We start from the raw sequence: 19,589 nt of genomic DNA, 5'->3' as shown, positions 1-19,589 counted from the left end.
GGGTGCTATGCCACACCTGAGCTAGAGAATTCAGGTGCACAGGCTAACGATAAAAAATCCTTAATAATGTCAATACATAAGCATGACACGCAGGCCGAAAGGGAACTATCTACTCTACGCTTCCAGCCTCTAGCGCGCTCCAGTGTCTACTCATCCATGCCTAAAAGCCAAATATATCTGTTCAGCGAGAGATGCTGGTAACCCACTCTAACGCGTTGAAATACATTATAGATAGATATATATAGATATAGGAAAATCATTTTGAAGCAGTAAGATATATACTTAAAAGACACTTGTTTTAAAACCGGGAATAGACTCAGCAAAGTAGGGACAAACATATCAAACAATGATAAACAGTTAAGTAGAGATAACATCATAAGGAATACACAACTAAGGTCATAGATCACTTTTCAATTCAAACACATCATCATTCAATCATCATTCATATCACATAATCATTGATAGCGCCACGGGACCAATCGCATGCCCCGAACATGAGGGTTAATGCTTATAGCATTAACACGGCCCCGCAGCACCCTACCTCAGTACCGTGGTACGAGGGGAGTTGATCGCAACCAACCCTTTAAGAACCGCTGACGAACTCAATGTCGGACCACGATCCGACACACCGCTGACGCACACAGTCGGTGGACCGCGATCCCCTTTACAAGGGGGGACTTACGACCCTACACACCGTCGATGCGCACAGTCGGTGGACCATAGTGGATCAAGCCCGGCTTACCGCTGAGCTATACTCAGTCGGTGGGTGAAGATCCTCGGAGACTATGGCCCTACACACCGCTGTCCCACCATTCGGTGGATCGCAGCCAGCCGTAGCCCTATACACCGCCTGATTACTCAGGTCGGTGGACTACAGCCTTCCTCGACTTATTGGCCCTACACACCGTCCTGGCGCGTTCAGGTCCGGTGGGTCATAGCATCGAGGCCCATATTTGGACTTGTAGTCCAAGAAGTGTATCAATTTGGCATTAGCCACTTCTAAGCCTTAGCTCAGGAACAATCCATTGGCCTTCAGCCACTTCCGAACCTTCAGTCCGGGAACAATCCATTCGGTCTTCAACCGACTTCCGAACCTTATTCCGGGAACCACCCAATTGGCCTATAGCCAAAATGGGGGATCATGCAACACATAACACGTAGGAGCACGTAATAGCACATTGGGAGGGGAAAGACATATAAATAAACTTACGTGTGATCATTCACATTCTAAGAATAATTCCTAAGGGCTCATACAACTTCCACCTAGGTCCACGGGTTACCAATTCAACTAGCATGCAATTCCTAGGACTCTTTTATCCTACGAACGGTACCCGAAACATCAAACTAGACTCAGGTACGACAAACGGGATCCGTTGGGACACCACGTGGGATGGGGAATATCAAACGGGGAAGCCGGGGACCCGGGGTGGGGTACGGACCAGCGGGTGGCCGGTGGGTGGGGGTCACCCGCCGGCTGCCCGCCGGAGGGCACTATTCCGGGCAGCGGGTAGCCGGAGGGCAGCCGGCTGCCCGGTGGCTGCCCGCTGACGGGCAGTGCCCTTTGGGCAGCGGGTAGGTGGTGGGTTCCCCCACCCCCACCTACCCCCACTGACTCTTTACTCATATACTCGTCCCGGGGACCTTCGTGGAACCCGAAACCATGCTTAGACATTTTTAAACGCAAATAACGACACCACGTAAACAATTAACGGATCAAAAGCAAGAATTATGTAGGACTTATCTTATTACGACTTCTAAATTCAAACAACACCCGAACATGCGAATTCCCACCCAAATATAAATCAAGAACATCACAATACAAATTCCCAATCCAATCTAGGGCTCTAATCCCACCCAAATCATCAAGAACATATTTTATCTTTAACATCAAGAAAATATCAAGATCCGTCAAGAATCATCATATCATAATCAAGAACTTCTTTTTAACATCAAGATTATCAATATTATCAAGAAAGCATATAAATCATCTCATCAATCATCAAGAACATGACATTATTATCATAAAAGAATTCAATCAAGACACAAGAATTTGGAAGGAGGCCAAGGAAGGAAATTATAGCGAAGAAAATAGGTTTTGTTGAGACATGGGTTACCTCTTAGCCTTAATTAATTTCCTTGGCTATGAAGGGTCTTTCTTTAAGATTTCTTCTTTCTTGATTTCTCCTAAGGGGATTATTGGAATTTCTTGTGTGGTGAAAGATTATTTGTGATGTGTGATCTAGGTGCCTCCTATGACCCTATTTATATATATATATATATATATATATATATATATATATATATATATATATATATATATATATATATATATATATATATATATATATATATATATATATATATATATATATATTCCCCCGGAGTCCTAATTGGGGTCTAAATACTATGGGCTTGCTAATTCTATTCCTTATAGGACTAAGGGGGTTGGTTATAGGGATGTGGGCCCATGGACTATGGTGGACCTTTCTTAGTTGATTAATGGGTTTTTAATTCTCTTTTTAGGGTAAGTGATTAAATATTTGGTTAAGATTAGGGTTCGTAACACGGGGTGTTATAGAAGGAATGAAAGGGAAGAATGCTTACTGTGAGTGTGTTCTCAGACAACTTGGAGAGGCAAGGGTTGGGATCATGGGCTAAGGAGGGAATAAGGTAGGTTTTATAGGGTACAAAACCCTAGGAGATCCCCTTATGATTGGCTGATGATAAAGAAATTTCTTATTGATTTCAAAGAAAGTATCAGACAAAGGTGTAGTCTAGTGGTTCACCATGCTTCATGGACCAAAGCCTAGATTTAAGATTTGAAATAGTTTGGGTTTAAAAAAGAATTTCTCCAAAAATGATTTTTAGACAAACACATGATTTAGGCTTCTCAGATTTCTCCCGGTTTCACTCGGAATAATTTTTCAGTTCAAAACATGGTATGCAATGTACCCGGAAATTTAGGATTTTAGATTTAAAAAAAGTCCCCGTGTTGAATTTATTTAAAAGTGACTCAAAATAATTTATTCAAACACCGATTTTATCGCAAAATTTTTTATAGAGTGAAAAATGACTATTTTGGAATTTCTTAAAACCGAATTTATAAAATTAAATTTTGGATTGTCACAAGTTTGAAGCCTATGGGTTCACGTAGATACCCTTGATTAATTCTAATAAAAAATACTCTCCCACGGTAAATGGCATTAAGTTCCCCTACATAATATTATTGGTATAATACTAATTTCAAAAGTCCCCGAATGATTTTAAGTTCTCAAAATTAGAAAAAGTAAAAATCGCAACATTAAAATATTAAGGTCTTTATATGACCTGAAATAGTTAATAATTGGCTGATTATTTTCCTCACGAAGAAGAAATATGTATTTATGTGTCATTATGTACTCTTTAAAGAGTTGCGAATGCAGTTATTATCCTCATGAAGAAGGAATAATATGTATCATTATGTGCTAAGAGTTGATAATGAACTTATTTATTTATTATCTTAGTCAATACTCAATATTGATATTGCAAACATCAATCAATGAAATATATAAAGAGCTTGATGATGTCAGCCCATATCTAAAGACGGAGATTTTGAAATAAAAAGCTTGTGAAAGCTAAGTATTATCTCGACTTGAAGATCGAGTTCTTCCTTGAAGAATTTTTATACACCAGTTAGCCAATATATGATTTTGATTGGATACTTAGACAAGCCAATATATAATGGGCTACTTGGGTACTGACTATTATTTTTGTATCCCCATATATAATGCCAAGTTCCAAAACTTGCCGTGCTATATTTACCCTCATTGTCCTATTGTCCAACAAAGGGACATTAAAGATTGTGTTGCACAAAATGATAAAATGAGATATAATGAAATCCTTTTTTACTAGATATTATGATGTCAATATTATACTCACGTGAGCTCCAGAAGAGTCACGAGATTATTATAAAGTATATATTCATTTCATTGACGGTTGTATTTATTTATTCACAAAATTCCTCTATACATTTTGGAAATTTAATGTATGGGACTTAAAGACTATTATCTTGAGGGGGAGTATCATTTTACATGAATCAATCCTGAAGATTGGGTCTTGACGACTAACGGCTGTACTCTTTTCTTTAGATAAGTTTTTCCCTAAGAATACACATACATCAGGCACTCTTTCCCTCAACTAGTTTTTTCCCACTGGATTTTCTAGTGAGGTTTTTAATGAGGCATGACTGTGATATAATAATGTCAATGGGGAAAATGTTGCAAAATAGTTGTTTATGTAGACAAACCCCAAAATTCTGAAGATTATGCCTATTAGGCTATTATGCCTTGAAGGCTTATGGTTGTACTTTTTTTCCTTAACTAAGTTTTTTTTACCACTGCGTTTTCTTAGTATAAGGTTTTTAATGAGGCAACTAATGCAACACAGAGTTATCCATATATCATGTACTCTTTTCTCGACTAGGTTTTCCCACAGGGTTTTTCTAGTGAGTTTTTAACGAGGCAGGATTATGGCGAAATAATATCTAGGGGGGAGTGTTGTAAAACCTTATGTGGACATTATTCTGTCTTTATACTGATGATAGGATTCTTAATATTGTAGGAGTCCTAATACTGTAAGAGTCCTAAAGGCTATTATGATAGATAGATTATATATACCATTGTAATGCTGTACAGAGTTTTTGATGATAATAAGAATTACTTTTCTCTGTTCTTTATTCGCATTTTTCCTGCTATTATTACTCTTTATTACTGCTCTTCACGAGCTAAAGGCCTGTAGACAAACCGGAACACATATTCTATTCTATATATATGTATATATATATATATATATATATATATATATATATATATATATATATATATATATATATATATATAAACACATGAAATTTGTTCAAAAAGTTAAATGTGTTCAATTAGTAGTATTAATTGTTAACTTAAGAGTTTAATTCTTCAAATTTTTGTTTATACAAAAACTTTAATATTTTAACAAATAAATTATAAATCATAAATAAACAGCCCACTGTTTGATGGACTGGGTTACGATGTTTGTAACCGTAAACAGGATGACCCAGCCCAACTCGTTTTCAGTTAAGCCACTGATGAGCTAGCCCATTTTTGACGTTCACAAAATGGCAATTTATATCCTACACCACGGCGCGCATTGCATTTTGCGCCCAGATGCAAAACAACGTTGTTTTTTTTTTTTTTTTTTTTTTTTTTTTGAAATTTCCCGTCCCAGTGTTTGGCAGTTAATTTTTCTTTAAAAAACAAACCGATGTTCAAAAATGTACATAATGTTATACATGAATGTACATAATTGTATAACAAAATATACATACTGTTTTTTAAAAGATAATACACATAATCTAACATAATACATAATAAACATAAACTTTTAACATAATACACATCAACTCTTAACATAATACACAAAAATTTCCTAATTCGGATGTACATAATTGTATAAAAAGAGTGTACATAATTGTATAAAAATGTACATAATTGTATGAACAAATATACATAATTATATGAACAAATATACATAATCACAGCAACTCGCAACTTCCTACTTGCTGATGTGGCATCTGAGTTGGCATTTTAAATAAATTTTAAATACTTTTTAATAAATTTTAATAATAATTTTTTAAAAAAGAAAATTTACAAAAAACGAAGGGGTTTATTTTTTTATTTAATTTTTTAAATTTTTTTTATAAATTTATTATTAAAATTGATTAAAAATTATTAAAAATGCCAACTCAGCCGCCACGTAAGCAGGTAACCTGCTAAAATTGATGGTAACCTGCTATCCGGTGAAATTGCATACATTTGGAGTGTTCAGTGGCCTAATTGCACTTTTTTTTAGTTCAGTGGCCTAATTGCATTTTCAGGTTACGTTCAGTGGCCAATTTGAACCTTTTTCCTTGTTTTTATAATATATTAGCCCATAACGGGCTCCACCAATAGGGTATTATTTTTTACGGTAAATTATTGTGTGAACCATGAATATCATGTACATTTTTAATATATTAAAAGTACATTATTTTTGTACTGAAGATACATTATTTTTGTATTGAAGGTATATTATATAAAATAATGTACCCTTAGTATACTAAAAATGTACATTCAAAAAATGTAGCTTACGTACCTAAATAATATACTCTTAGTATATTAAAATGTACTTTTTATTTATGGTCTATACAATTGTGAGGACCATGGTCCATGCAATAATGATTGATTTTTTTCTTTTAACTGATGAAACTCGTAACCACTACTCGAGGATGTGCATGGAGTAAACCCCTGCATTGTGACCCTAGCCAATAAATGAGCATAAGGAGGTAAACCAACCATATATTGTTGCTCATAGCTAACTGATTCAAACCAAGAAAATTAATAACTCGTTACTATTAGAAATCGAACTTTTAACATTGTAATTAATTATTAAAACAACACTCTTACCAACTTTGTTGTGGTTTCTCCAAGAGGGTGTTATATTTTTGTATACAAAAATCATATTCTGCTAATCCAATCACTCCTTCCCGGATAAATTTTTTTTTTTTTTTTTTTGAAAACATAAAAATAATTACAAAAGTGAATGTTTAAACAACCATGTTGCCATGTTGGTGAAATGGGGTAAGACAAATTTTATTGTGGACCACGGTCCATATAATAATGTAAATCATAAAGTAAAATGATGTTGTATCATTTAATTACACTTCAATTTCATTTAACAATATACTCCGTATATATTATTGTATGAGTTATGTGTTTTATTTTCCACATACACTAATTTCATTATAGTAACGTTGAAGTATCATTTTAATTACACTTCAGTTCATTTGACAATATACATTATTGCATGAGCTCTGTTGTTTAGTTTCATTTTCCACATGCATTTAGGGATGGCAATGGAGCGGGGTGGGTGCAGGGGATTTATCCCCCGCCCCCGCACCCGCATTCCCAACCCACTACCCGCACCCGCACCCGCACCCGCGCGGGTAATGAAATTTCTACCCCATACCCGCCCCCACGGGGATTTTGCGGGTGCGGGTAATACCCAACCCGCAACTCTAATTATTAATATTACATTTAAATTTAATAAAAATGTTAAACTACAATTCTTATTATCACATGAATTTTTTTTTTTATATAAGTTTGAACATAACTCTAAAATTTAATAAGAGCCAAGTTAATCCTTAATTGGAACTAATATTGTGTTGGTAGTATAAATTGTATTAAGTGTTTACTCATTATGTTATTTGTGTTGTTCTGACTCAATTTTCATTAACGAAAAGCGAAAAAGTTTAATTTATTATGCAGTTTTAATTATAAAATATACATAAACTTATATAATAAAGGTATACTAATTACAATATATATAAGTGCGGGTACGAGTGCGGGGCCGGGATACGTCCCCCCGCACCCGCCCCCATACCCGTGCGGGTATACAAAACTCCTCCCATACCCGCACCCATTACCCAAATTGTGCGGGTATTTTAAAACTCGTAGGGGCGGGGATGCGGGGAACCCATTGGGTGCGGTAGAATTGTCATCCCTACATGCATTAGTTTCATTATAGTAACTCTGAAGTATCATTTTAATTACACTTCAAGTTCATGTGACAATATATGTTATTATATGGGCTATATTTTTTAGTTTAACTTTCCAGACACACTAGTTTCATTATAGTAACGTTAAAATATCATTTTAATTACATTTCAGATATATTTGACAATATATGTTATTGCATGAGTCATTTTTTAAATTTTATTTTCCACACACATTAAATACTTTATAATAATATTAAATTATTATTTTAATTATGCTACAATTTCATTTGAAAATATAAATATTTGTAATGTGATACATCATTGATTCACTGTAACAAAAAAATAAAATAAAATAAAATAAAAACCAGCATTGTATTGGATCATTGTCCACACCGTGGTCCACTTATGGAGAAAAACACATGAAGGCTAATGCTGCTGGCAAATTATGTTGTGCATCCGTATGCACCATGCATGGTGCATACTGATGCAAAAACGAAGTCGTTTTAATAAAACGCGCGTCTCCCCTTAAAAAAAAGTTCAGGTTCGATTCCCAGCAACAACATATGAACTAAAATTCCATAATCGATGAACTATAATTCCATAATCGATGAACTATAATTCCATAATCTAATCTATGAACTAAAAATTCCAGAATGAATGAACTAAAATTCCATAATCTATAAACTAAAATTTCAGAATCGATGAACTACAATTCCATAATCGATGAACTATAATTCCATAATCAATGAACTATAATTCCATAATCTATGAACTAAAATTCCATAATGAATGAACAATATAATGTTGTTGTTGGGAATCGAACCTGAATTTTTTTTAAAGGGGAGACGCGCATTTTTTATTAAAACAACGTCGTTTTGGCATCCGTATGCACCATGTATGGGGTATGCACCATGCATGGTGCATACGGATGCACAGCATAACTATCCAATGCTGCTGGAATGGGCCTTAGTTTGAATGGGCCTTGCAACTTCAATTCAACATAAATCCCACAAACCTCTTTCCCAGTGATTTTTGGCAAATTATATCTTGCACCGCGGTGCATAATCAATTATGCAACAAGTTTCAAAATGATGTCGTTTTGTTTAATGAAAGAAACGGTATTTATTTCTTGCCGTTCTGCGCTATTCCGCAAAAAGTAACTCTGTTATTCAGTTTCATTTTGTTTACACTGCAGTTTCAGTTTAACACAACTACAGTTTCATTTCGATATAACTACAGTTTCATTCGATGTTTATACAATCAAATATGTGAAAATGCTATTTAATTTTATTTTATATACACTATAGTTTCATTAAAACACAACTACATGATCATTTAGATATAACTACAACTTCATTGCACAATATACACTCAAATATGTGAAATATTATTTAGTTTTATTTTATATACAATGTAGTTTCATTTCAACACAACTACAGTATCATTTTGATATAACTACAGTTTCGTTGAGTAATATACACTCAAATATGTGAAATTGTTATTCAGTTTCATTTTGTGTACACTGCAGTTTCATTTCAATACAACATCAGTTTCATTTCATTTCAATTGCAGTTTCACTTGATAATATAAAAATAATACGTGAGACACTGTCAGTTTAGATACACTGTAGTTTCATTTGGTAATTAATACACAAAAATATACACTCCATTAACGGTAACGGCGCGCCGTCTCTTTACTTAAAAAACGGTGTCGTTCTTTACCGCAGTGCACGTTAGGGCAATGCATAAACCGAAAAAACCGAAGAACCCGATCGAACCGAAGGCCGATTTATCCAAACCGATGAAAACCGAACCCGAAGACGAAAAACCGAACCGCTCTCAAAACGACGTCGGCTACTGAGATTTCGGATTGGGTGGTGAATTAATTCACCCGAATCATCCGATTATCCGATATAGCGTAGGGTTACCTAAGGCTATGTTAGATACGACGTGGTTTAGACCTACTATATATATATATATATATATATGTTGATAAGCTTTGAGACTTCAGATGTCTCCTCATTTGCGAATCACGCAGTCGAAGCTAGGGTTTCTCTGTTTCTCTCATTCTCTATTTCTCTGATTTTCTAAGTCTCTGAGAATCTGAGATTTCTCTCCCTTCGCGAATCGCAATTTTGGTTTTTCTCAACACACTAGTACACTACACTCTCCATTCCCACTCTCTGAAACTCCGTTACTTCCCCTCTCCAAGTCTCCCAGTCTCTCAATCTCTCAGTTCCACAACCACCCGTTGTGTAGTCCGGTACTCCGGTGGTCTGGTCTCAACGTCTCAGGTGTGGTGGAAGCCCTTGTTGCTGGTGTTGGTGCTGTGACCTCTACTGGTGATATTTGTAAAAAGAAGCCATTGTTCTCGGGGTATATGTGAGAAACGAAGTAAATCTTCTAACCCTAGTTTTTTAAATTTGAATTTGTGAATTGTTTATGCGATTTTGTGATATGTTATGCCACTTATGTGAATATCTGGTGGAAGCACTAACTTATTGAGTGTTTTTTGCAAACCCTAGTTTGATACTGTCAGTTTGTGAATTGTTTTTCGCATTTTGTGAGAATTTATGATATGTTATGTCATATATATGGTGGAAGCACTGACTGATTGAGTGTTTATTGCAAACTCTAGTTTGATACTGTTAGTTTGTGAAATTTTTTTCTCATTTTGTGAGAATATATGATATGTTATGTCATATATCTGGCATTCTGGTGGAAGCACTGACTTATTGAGTGTTTATTGCAAACCCTAGTTTTATACCGTGATACTCTCAGTTGGTGAAATGTTTTTCTCATACTCTTGACTCTTGAGTCTGAGTCTCTGAAAATTGTGATATACTGATTTTTTGGAAGCCCCTGCCCCCTAAATCCAGATAATGATGCCTAATGAACATGAGACCATGACTGTATAATAGTGTTTGCCTCTCTGGAAAGGGAAATTAAAACCCTGAATCTGGATTTGTTTAAAAATGTCAAGGTTATGGATGTTTGCCCTTAATGCCCTTAATGACAAAATAAAATAAAATAAATAAATAATTATGTATTCTTTGAAAATGATGACACAAAATGTGTCTAATTCTGGAATCCTTTCTGCTTTTGTGATTCTGTGTAATTGTATGCTGACTGTGAGACTGTTTATTATTCTTGAATATAAACCCTACCTATGCTTACTGATAGTTAACCATTTTTAGATGAAAAATATTAGTATGCCTGGTAGTCAACCTCCCAACTCTTCAATTGATAGACCTTCAGGGGTGGAAGCCCAAACTGTTGAGAAAAATCATCGGCAGAATGAGCAACCTCCTGTTGTTGTTCCTGACAAGAAGAGGAAACAGGTTGATTCCAGATCTAGAGTGTAGGATCATTTTGAGAGGAAAACAGGTTGATTCCAGATCTAGAGTGTGGGATCATTTTGAGAGGATAAAGGACAGTAATGATGTTACTGTAAAAGGAAAATGCATTTATTGTGCAAAAATTTATCAGTGTGAGTCAAAAAAACATGTACTCCTTCCTTAAGAAAGCACATGTTGAGCTATTTGAAAAATCCTCACTCCAAGGATACTAGGCAATCCCTGTTAACATTTTAAGCTGTTACATCTTCTGATTCTGCTCAGCCAACTATGGGGGAAATAGGGACCTGGGTATTTAATCAAGAGTCAATTAGGAGGGCCTTGGTTGAATTGATAATCATAGATGAATTGCCCTTTAGATTTGTGGAGGGAATAGCTTTCAGGAGGTTCATAGTTATTGCTTGCCCTAGATTTATAGTTCCATCTATGTGGACTATAAGTAGGGACATCCTAGTTGTCTATGAAGAGGAGAGACTAAAATTGAAGTCATTTTTAAGGGGAAGCAGTCATAGGGTTAGTATCACTACTGACTCTTGGACATCCATCCAAAGAATTAACTACATGGTAGTAACGGCCCATTTCATTGATTCTGAGTGGAAGCTTCATAAGAAAATCCCTGCATGTGTCCATGTTACCTCTCACAAAGGTGAATATCTAGCCAAAATCATAGAAACTTGTTTGCTAGAGTGGGGGCTTAGAAATGTGTTTTCTGTGACTGTTGATAATGTCTCATCAAATGACACTGCTATGGGGTTTCTGAAGAAAAAATTGGTGTCTTGGGGATCATCTACTGTGAGGGAAAAGTATATTCACATGAGATGCATTGCCCATATCTTGAACTTGGTAGTTCAAGATGGTCTGAAAGATTGTGATAGTTCTGTTAAAAAGGTTAGGGAGGTGGTCAGATATGTTAGAAACTCTCCTGCTAGGCTTAAGAAGTTCAGGGATTTGGCTGACTTGTTGAGTATTGAAAAAAGGTCTTCTTTGTGTTTAGATGTTCCAACCAGATGGAACTCTACCTATTTGATGTTGCAGTCTGCATTAACTTACCAGAAAGTGTTTGAATCTTTGGAATCTGATTGCTCTTTCAAGTTTGATTTCGGTAATTCAATTCCTGATTTTATGGACTGGGAATCTGTTGGCAGTTTGGTCTAGTTACTGGAGTGTTTTTATGACATGACCATTAGAATTTCTGGTTCTTTATATGTCACCTCAAACACATTATTTACTGAGATTTCTGATCTGTACTGCCTATTGAAAGGCATGGTGGAAGCCGGTGGGGCAGTGGGTGATATGGGGAAAAATATGAAGGCAAAATTTGAGAAGTATTGCGGTGATATTGATAAAATGAATCTAATGATTTTTTTTGCAAACATTCTAGACCTAGAGACAAGTTAGAGTATATGCATACTCAGCTTAATCATATGTATGGTGAGAAAAAGGGTAAACCATACTATGACAAAGTAGTTGCTGCTCTGACTGAATTATTTGATGATTATTCTACATCTGCCTCTTCTGGTGCGAGTTCTGTCCCTTCTGTTCCTGTTTCTGTTCAGGCTACATCTGCCTCTTCTGTTTCTGTTGGGAAGCCACAACATTTAGTCAAGTCCTAAATTAAAAAACAAAGATTGGATTCTTGGGGGGGGGGGGGGGGGGGGGGGGGTAAGAAACAAACTGAGTTGGATATCTACTTGAGTGAGGCAATAGTTGAACAAAGATTGGAGTCTAGTATACTAGTAACATGTAGCTTGTCTCTAAAAAAAAAAAAAAAAAAAATCTAGGACTAGGTAAAGCTTTAGTAAAAATATGTTTGCAAGTTGATCTTTTGTGGAGATAAAATTAACTTGAATATCTCCAGAAGCAACTTTATCTCAAACAAAGTGATAATCAATTTCCACGTGCTTGGTACGGGCATGGAAGATGGGATTTGCACACATATAAGTAGCACCAAGATTGTCACACCATAATTTTGGAACAGATGTACCTGACACTTTAATCTCACACAGCAAGGAGACTATCCATGTAACTTTGGCACAGACATCTGCTAGAGCTTTGTATTCTGCCTCAGTATAAGTTCTAGCAACAGTTCTTTATTTCTTACAAGCCCAAGACACAAGGTTGGATCCAAGAAACACAGCAAAATCACTCGTGGACTTACGATCCTCAGGACATCCAGCCTAGTCAGACTTAGAGAATGCATGGAGTTCTCTTGATGCTGACTTTCTTATGCGCAAGCCAAAGTTAACGGTTTCCTTAACATACCTCAAAACTCATTTTAAGTGTTCCCAATGTGATATTGTAGGAGCATGCATGTGTTGACACAGTTGATTGACTGCGAATGATAGATCTGGGCGTGTGATAGTTAGATAATGTAGTGTTCCTGCCATACTTCTGTACTGCATATGATCCTCATATAAATCTACACTGAAGGGGATAGATTTTGAAACAGAGATAAGAGTAGATAATGCTTTATATTCTGCCATTCCGGCACGTTTCAAAATATCATTCATATATCTTTGTTGCGAAAGTAAAATATCATCATCACATTTAATTGTTTCAACCTCAAGAAAGAAACCAGGTTCACCAAGATCCTTAATCTTAAATGCAACAGATAATTCTCTTATCAAACGAGTCACAAGATCCTGATCACTTCCCATCACAAATATATCATCAACATAGACCAAAAAATACACATAAGCAGAGTCTTGTGAGTAGTAAAATAGAGACACATCCGTTTTTTGTACTTGAAATCCAACAGAGAGTAAAAACGTATGTAAACGTTTAAACCAAGCTCTAGAGCCTGTTTTAAGCCATACAAAGAATGTTTAAGCAAGCAAACATGATTGGGATATTGAGCATCAATATAACCAGGTGGTTACTTCATATAAACAGTTTTAGACAGATTTCCATTTAGAAAAACATTATGAACATCAAGTTGCCTGATAACCCAACCAGAAGATAAAGTCAAGGAAAGAAGCAATTTGACAGTAGTGGGTTTTACCACAGGGCTGAATGTATCAAAGAAATCTTGTCCAGACACCTGATTGAATTCCTTTGCTACTAATCTTGCCTTGTGTCTCTCAATGGAACCATCTGTCTTTCGTTTAGTGCGGAAGACCCACTTACAGCCAATAACATTCATATCTGCCCGAGAGGGTACAAGACACCATGTTTGATTTTGTAGAACATTATTGAATTCCTAATCCATAGCCTCACGCCACTCTGGATGATTTACTGCGTGAGTGTAACAAGTGGGATCTGGGGGACAAACCTGAGCACTCAAACCTGTGGGTGGTGCCTGAGACCGACTGCGAGTCTCCATCGTGTGAGTCTGAGTGGTAGATTTTACTGACTTTCTTCGCGGACGCCCCCTGGTCGAGTGGCGATAGAAGACGACGCTACAACCTGCTGATCAGCGGGCTGGTCGTGCTCGTGACAAGCCCTTGCGGGTTGGTCTGGCGGGACCTCCCCACCCGCCGATTCTTCCTGCTGAGGCGACGACACATCACTGTGCTGTAATATTGATTCTGCCCATGAAGTGATTTGAGGAGCTTGTGGTGTCTGCAAAACATTCTTAGTAGCAAAGGGAAAAATAGCTTCATCAAACCGACATGTCTGCACACATAAACCTTATTAGTCTGTAAGTACATGCACCTATAACCCCGGAATGACTCAGGACAACGTAGAAAGACACACAGATAAGATCTGTAGGACATTTTATGGCGATTATATGGTCGTAAATAGGGATAACATAGACACCAAAGACATGAAGAAAAGAGTAGGATTGAGGGGATTTGTGCAACTTAAGATGAGGACTAGAGTTATTTAAAATAGTAGATGGCATCCTGTTAATTAAATATACAGCAGTCTCAAAAGCAAAATCTCAGAATTGATATGGAACAGAGGCACAAGCCATGAGGGTTAGACTCGTTTCAACTATGTGTCTATGTTTTCTTTCAACACGAACATTTTGTTCATCAGTGTAGGTACAAGACTATCTATGAGTTATTCCTAACTGAATAAAGAAATTGTGTAATTTTTTGTATTCAGGTCCTAGGTTAGATTGAATGGAATTGTGCGAGGTGCATGACTTCTTTGGAGAGTGATGAAATCAGCATTGAAATCAATACTTTGTCGTCGCGATACCACACGACATGGGCCGGGTTTTGTTGTGGTTCGCCGCCGACGACAACCGGTAAAAAGGCCGGCGGGCATGGGTTGGTCCCATCAATAAAACCCATGAGCCTGTGTCCCTCTAAAAAGGGAACTACTCACGTCCTCCAAAACAAGAAATTTTTGTGGGTAAGCTTAATACTAATAAGTGATGAGCAGTAGAAAGCGAATTGACAGATATGGAACCGGAGGAAGTAATGGCAGCTTCAGAGACGGTCTGTTCCGAGGAGTTAACAGATCCGTCAGACATGGGAACGAGAGAAAAACCCCTAGCTAGCTGATACTAGATCAACTGTATAAACTGTATTAGATGAGTAGTAATTACAACTGTTCAGATTGAGGGAATATATACAAGAGAGAATCAGAGGAAGACTAGGATAGAGAGTCATAATGTTACTCAAATACAAAGAGTCCTAATACTAGTCCTAATAATAGTTATGACTTAATGTAATTGTATGTTAATTTTAAAAATTGAAAAAAAAAAATCAATATGAGTGTTATTTAAAATATCTCAATTAAATTTTTTTTTAATGATAGTTTTTTATACGCTAATTTTATTTGTACAAAATGAAAAATAGAAAACTAAATTTATGTTTAAAAAAGAGTTAATTCCATAAATGGTCCATTTACTATTTACTTTTACAAATAACCAATTGTTATCATCGACTTTCAATTTGATTATAAATGATTCATTGACTATTGATTTTGTTTAAATTTAAAGGTATCAATGTAAAAATTGGTTTATTGTTGCCATGGACAAATTGGATTCATTAACTTCATACATTGGGCTCATCATTAGTGGGAATGTGAAGAACAAGTTGATGCATAAGCCAATTTGAACTAGGCTATTGATAAGCCTTTGCCCCAAATTTGAGTTGATTATATCATTTGTTTCATCACCCTTAAATATACAAATATGGAGAAGTGATTATGCTAGCTAATGTTTACATTCTTATCCTTAAATTTAATTCATTTTAAAGTTTAAACAAATATTTAAGTGGAGAACTAAATTTGGAGCAAAATCAATAATTAATGAACCAATTATGATCAAATTGAAAGTCAATGATAGAAATTGGTAAAGGTCAATAGGTTTTTTTTTTTTTTTTTTTTTTTTTTGAGTACTATTGACTCTATTACTAGGTAGTATTGACGTAATCCGTATTACTGTAGGTCGTAGGACCTCACAACAACGAGACCATAAAAATCTAAAAACCGACCATGGAGTGTAGCAATGTATTGTTTTGTTTTTTTTTTTTTTTTTTTTTTTTTTTTGGTTTTTTTGGTTTTGTTTAAGTTTGTTTAATTATTATTGATGTAGTAGGCAAGAATCTTACTTGACATGACAATAATTGTTTTTAATTTCCTTGACAAATTCAAACTTCAAACCATTCGCCAACAACTGCTTGGTGCTTGCTGAAATAATGTCATCATTCAGCAAATATAGTTAACTTAAAATATAAGCACTTATAGGCCACAAGGGCACAAGGCCACCATGTGCGACGACGCATAGTTGCCGTTATTTATTTATTTTATTTATTTGTATTCTTTTTTTTTTTTTTAATACTATCCACTTGCTCAAAGACTCCACCATGAAGTTCGATCATGTGACATTCCCTTAAAGAGAGCTATAGAGGTGTCAATTGAGTACAAGGTGCTTGACATAGTTACTGTTTTGAATTAAAAAAAAAAACGTTTGTAATATATACAATATTAATGACAAAATAAGAATCTCTCCTACGTGATAATCTAAGAATCAACATGAATGCACAAAATCGTCTAGATAAATACACACAAGCTCTTGCGTGCATTTATATACAAGTTTGCATGCAAGTTCTCACGGAAATAAGGATTCTCGCATATGAGAGGTCATGAGTTTGAGTCTCAGTGGAAACGATATTGACTCTTTGTGTTTAGTAGGTTGATAATGTAGTTATGAACAGATACTACATTGTAACAGAGTCAATAGTACTCTCTCTCTCTCTCTCTATATATATATATATATATATATATATATATATATATATATATATATATATATATATATATATACACACATAGCAGAGTTCATGTGTGGTCAGTGCGGCCGCACCAATAGTTATATAAATATGCACCAACAATGTTAGAAAATGCACAACACAAATATGCACCATTAGGTACACATCACAAAAAAAAAAAAAAAAACAAAAAAAAAAAAAAAAAAAAAAAAAAAACAAAAACAAAAACAAAAAAAAAAAAACAAAAAACAAAAAACGCACCATTAGGTATGCATAAAAGGATCACACAGTGTTCGGAAATACACAATTAGATATGGGAAGTTATGGTGTATTATTTTGGGTGTGTTGTGCACTTGTGCATTTTTTGTGTATTTGTGCATTTCATTGTTGTGCAGTTTTTAACACTATTGGTGTATTTTTCAAGCGGCCGCACCAACCGCACGGCAAGACGTGACCGCATTTGAGCAGACTTCTATATATATATATATATATATATATATATATATATATATATATATATATATATATATATATATATATATATATATATATATATATATATATATATATATATATATGGCCAGCAATATTTGGAGCTAAGCTTGTATATAAATTGTTTTTTTTTTTTTTGTTTTTTTTTTGATAATATAAATTGTTTGTTTAATTATATATTATCTATCATTTATAAAGTCATTACTTGTTGTATGCTCTTTCTAAAATTTGTAAGTCTTAATTATGAACTTGTCAAAAATATGTCGACATATTTGAAATAAATTGTTCACTGTTTTTATTTATTTTTTAAATACAAAGAGACGGAGAATAAATAGAAAACTGACTATATGCAAGAAGACACCAGTAATATAGCTTTAAAGAGTTTTTTTGTGTGGTCCGAGTCTTTCTCATCTGTCCGTTTAATGGTTCAGGTCCATTCGGTTCACTCCAAGAAACACAAAAGCTGGCCCAAAGGGAATCGTCACTTAGGGAATCAAATCTGAGTTATTCCGGAATTCTTCCTCACAAAAAGAGCACACTTGTCACTTGAACTACCCTATTGGGTTGCTTAAAAGAGCTTTCGAATTATAGCAGGTGGATCTTCCAAGAATTGCCGTCCAAGTTTTAATTGATTCAAATGAAATATCATTTTAATTTGTGTATGTATTGGATAACCTTCCTATAAATATGCCACGTAAAATATTACCAACCATATATCCTAATCACCTAACAACAATTTTGTTTTACAATATAATAATATAATATCACTGCAAAATAAAAAAAAAATAAAAATTATTTATTTTTTAAAATTATTTTGATGAATTAGTTGACTACATCTTGAATTAATAAGGAAACTACGTATTCACTGAAAAAATGACACATCATTAATGGACTACTAAGGAGTGGTAATTGTAAGGGTCTTTAGTATGGTAAATTTCATCATGCACCAGGACGCACAATGCATTGTGGGCCTTAGCCAAAACGACGTCGTTTTGTATCTTTTTTTTTTTTCTTTTTTTCTTTTTTTTTTTTTGTAGCAATACTGTTTTCTGTTTCTGTCGTTAACTTCTAAAAAAAATCATTTGTTTCGAATGTACAGAATTGTATAGTAGAATACATATAAACTCATAACATCACAGGCGGACCCACAATGGGGATAGTGGGGTCAGCTGCAACCCCCCCCCCCCCCCCCCAACTCTTTCTACTAATATAAATGTACATATGTTAGTCAAACCCACCTAAAGCATTTTTGTATGTTTAAGCTTCTTATCTTTATTTTAGCTCATCCCACTAAAGCATTTTTGTATGTTTAAGCTTCTTATCTTTATTTTAGCTCATCCCACCCTTCAATAAATTAAATGTATTTTTTTTAATTATACTTTTCTTGCATGTATATTTTAGCTTCTTTTTCTTTATTTTAGTTCTTCCCACCATTCAATAAATTAAATATTTTTTTAAGTCTACTTTTTTGTGAATCATTTAGTTAATGTAGTCAACAAGTTTATATTATACTTCATCGTATTAAAATTAATTTAGAATAATTTATAGTTGATCTAATTAAAAAAAAAATTAAAATAAGTATTTATGAATATAATGTCTTTTCTATTCAAAGTGTTTTAAAATTTCACCCTACCCAAGTATAGTTTTGGCTCCGCCCTTAACTATCTTATAGTCTATCATAAATATTATATTGAGTAAATACCAACTATGGTCCCTCGAGTTTAGTGGCATCGTCATCAATGGTCCCTAACTTCCGTATTTACCATCCGTCATCTTCCGAGTTGTGAAAAGTTACCTTCTAGCGTCCTTCCGTTACTTCCTCCCGTCTTAGCCGTCAAAATGGAGGGTAATATTGTCATTTGACTTATACAAAAAGAGTTAATACCAGCCAAGGTCCCTCGAGTTTGGTGGTTTGGCCATCTTTAGTCCCAAACTTGGCCAAACAATATTAAAGAAAGTTGGTGGTTTCTCAACTTCCAACTCGAACTCCCTCTTCTCCTATACAATATTAAAGAAAATTTACAAA

The 19,589-nt window shown here is 34.9% G+C and overlaps 1 protein-coding gene across 1 annotated transcript; it reads left to right on the top strand.

Moving 5' to 3' along the window:
* Positions 1–10,760: 10,760 nt before the first annotated feature.
* LOC109184992 (zinc finger BED domain-containing protein RICESLEEPER 2-like) lies at positions 10,761–12,059 on the top strand. The gene is made up of 2 exons (XM_019334987.1): positions 10,761–10,889; positions 11,169–12,059. Exons 1-2 carry the CDS (start codon positions 10,761–10,763, stop codon positions 12,057–12,059), a joined length of 1,020 nt encoding a protein of 339 aa, XP_019190532.1.
* Positions 12,060–19,589: the final 7,530 nt, after the last annotated feature.

The sequence above is a fragment of the Ipomoea nil genome, unplaced genomic scaffold, assembly GCF_001879475.1.
Source record: "Ipomoea nil cultivar Tokyo-kokei standard unplaced genomic scaffold, Asagao_1.1 scaffold1303, whole genome shotgun sequence".
Taxonomy (NCBI): Eukaryota; Viridiplantae; Streptophyta; class Magnoliopsida; order Solanales; family Convolvulaceae; genus Ipomoea; species Ipomoea nil.
The sequence above is the reverse complement of the archived record's forward strand: the minus strand, read 5'-3'. Positions and strand labels throughout refer to the sequence as shown.

Bases quoted from the DNA above. Each gene is read 5' to 3' on its own strand.
- LOC109184992 (XM_019334987.1), top strand. From the start codon at position 10,761: ATGCCTGGTAGTCAACCTCCCAACTCTTCAATTGATAGACCTTCAGGG. The intron at 10,890-11,168 runs GTTGATTCCAGA...GATTCTGCTCAG, and splicing joins CTGACAAGAAGAGGAAACAG to CCAACTATGGGGGAAATAGG.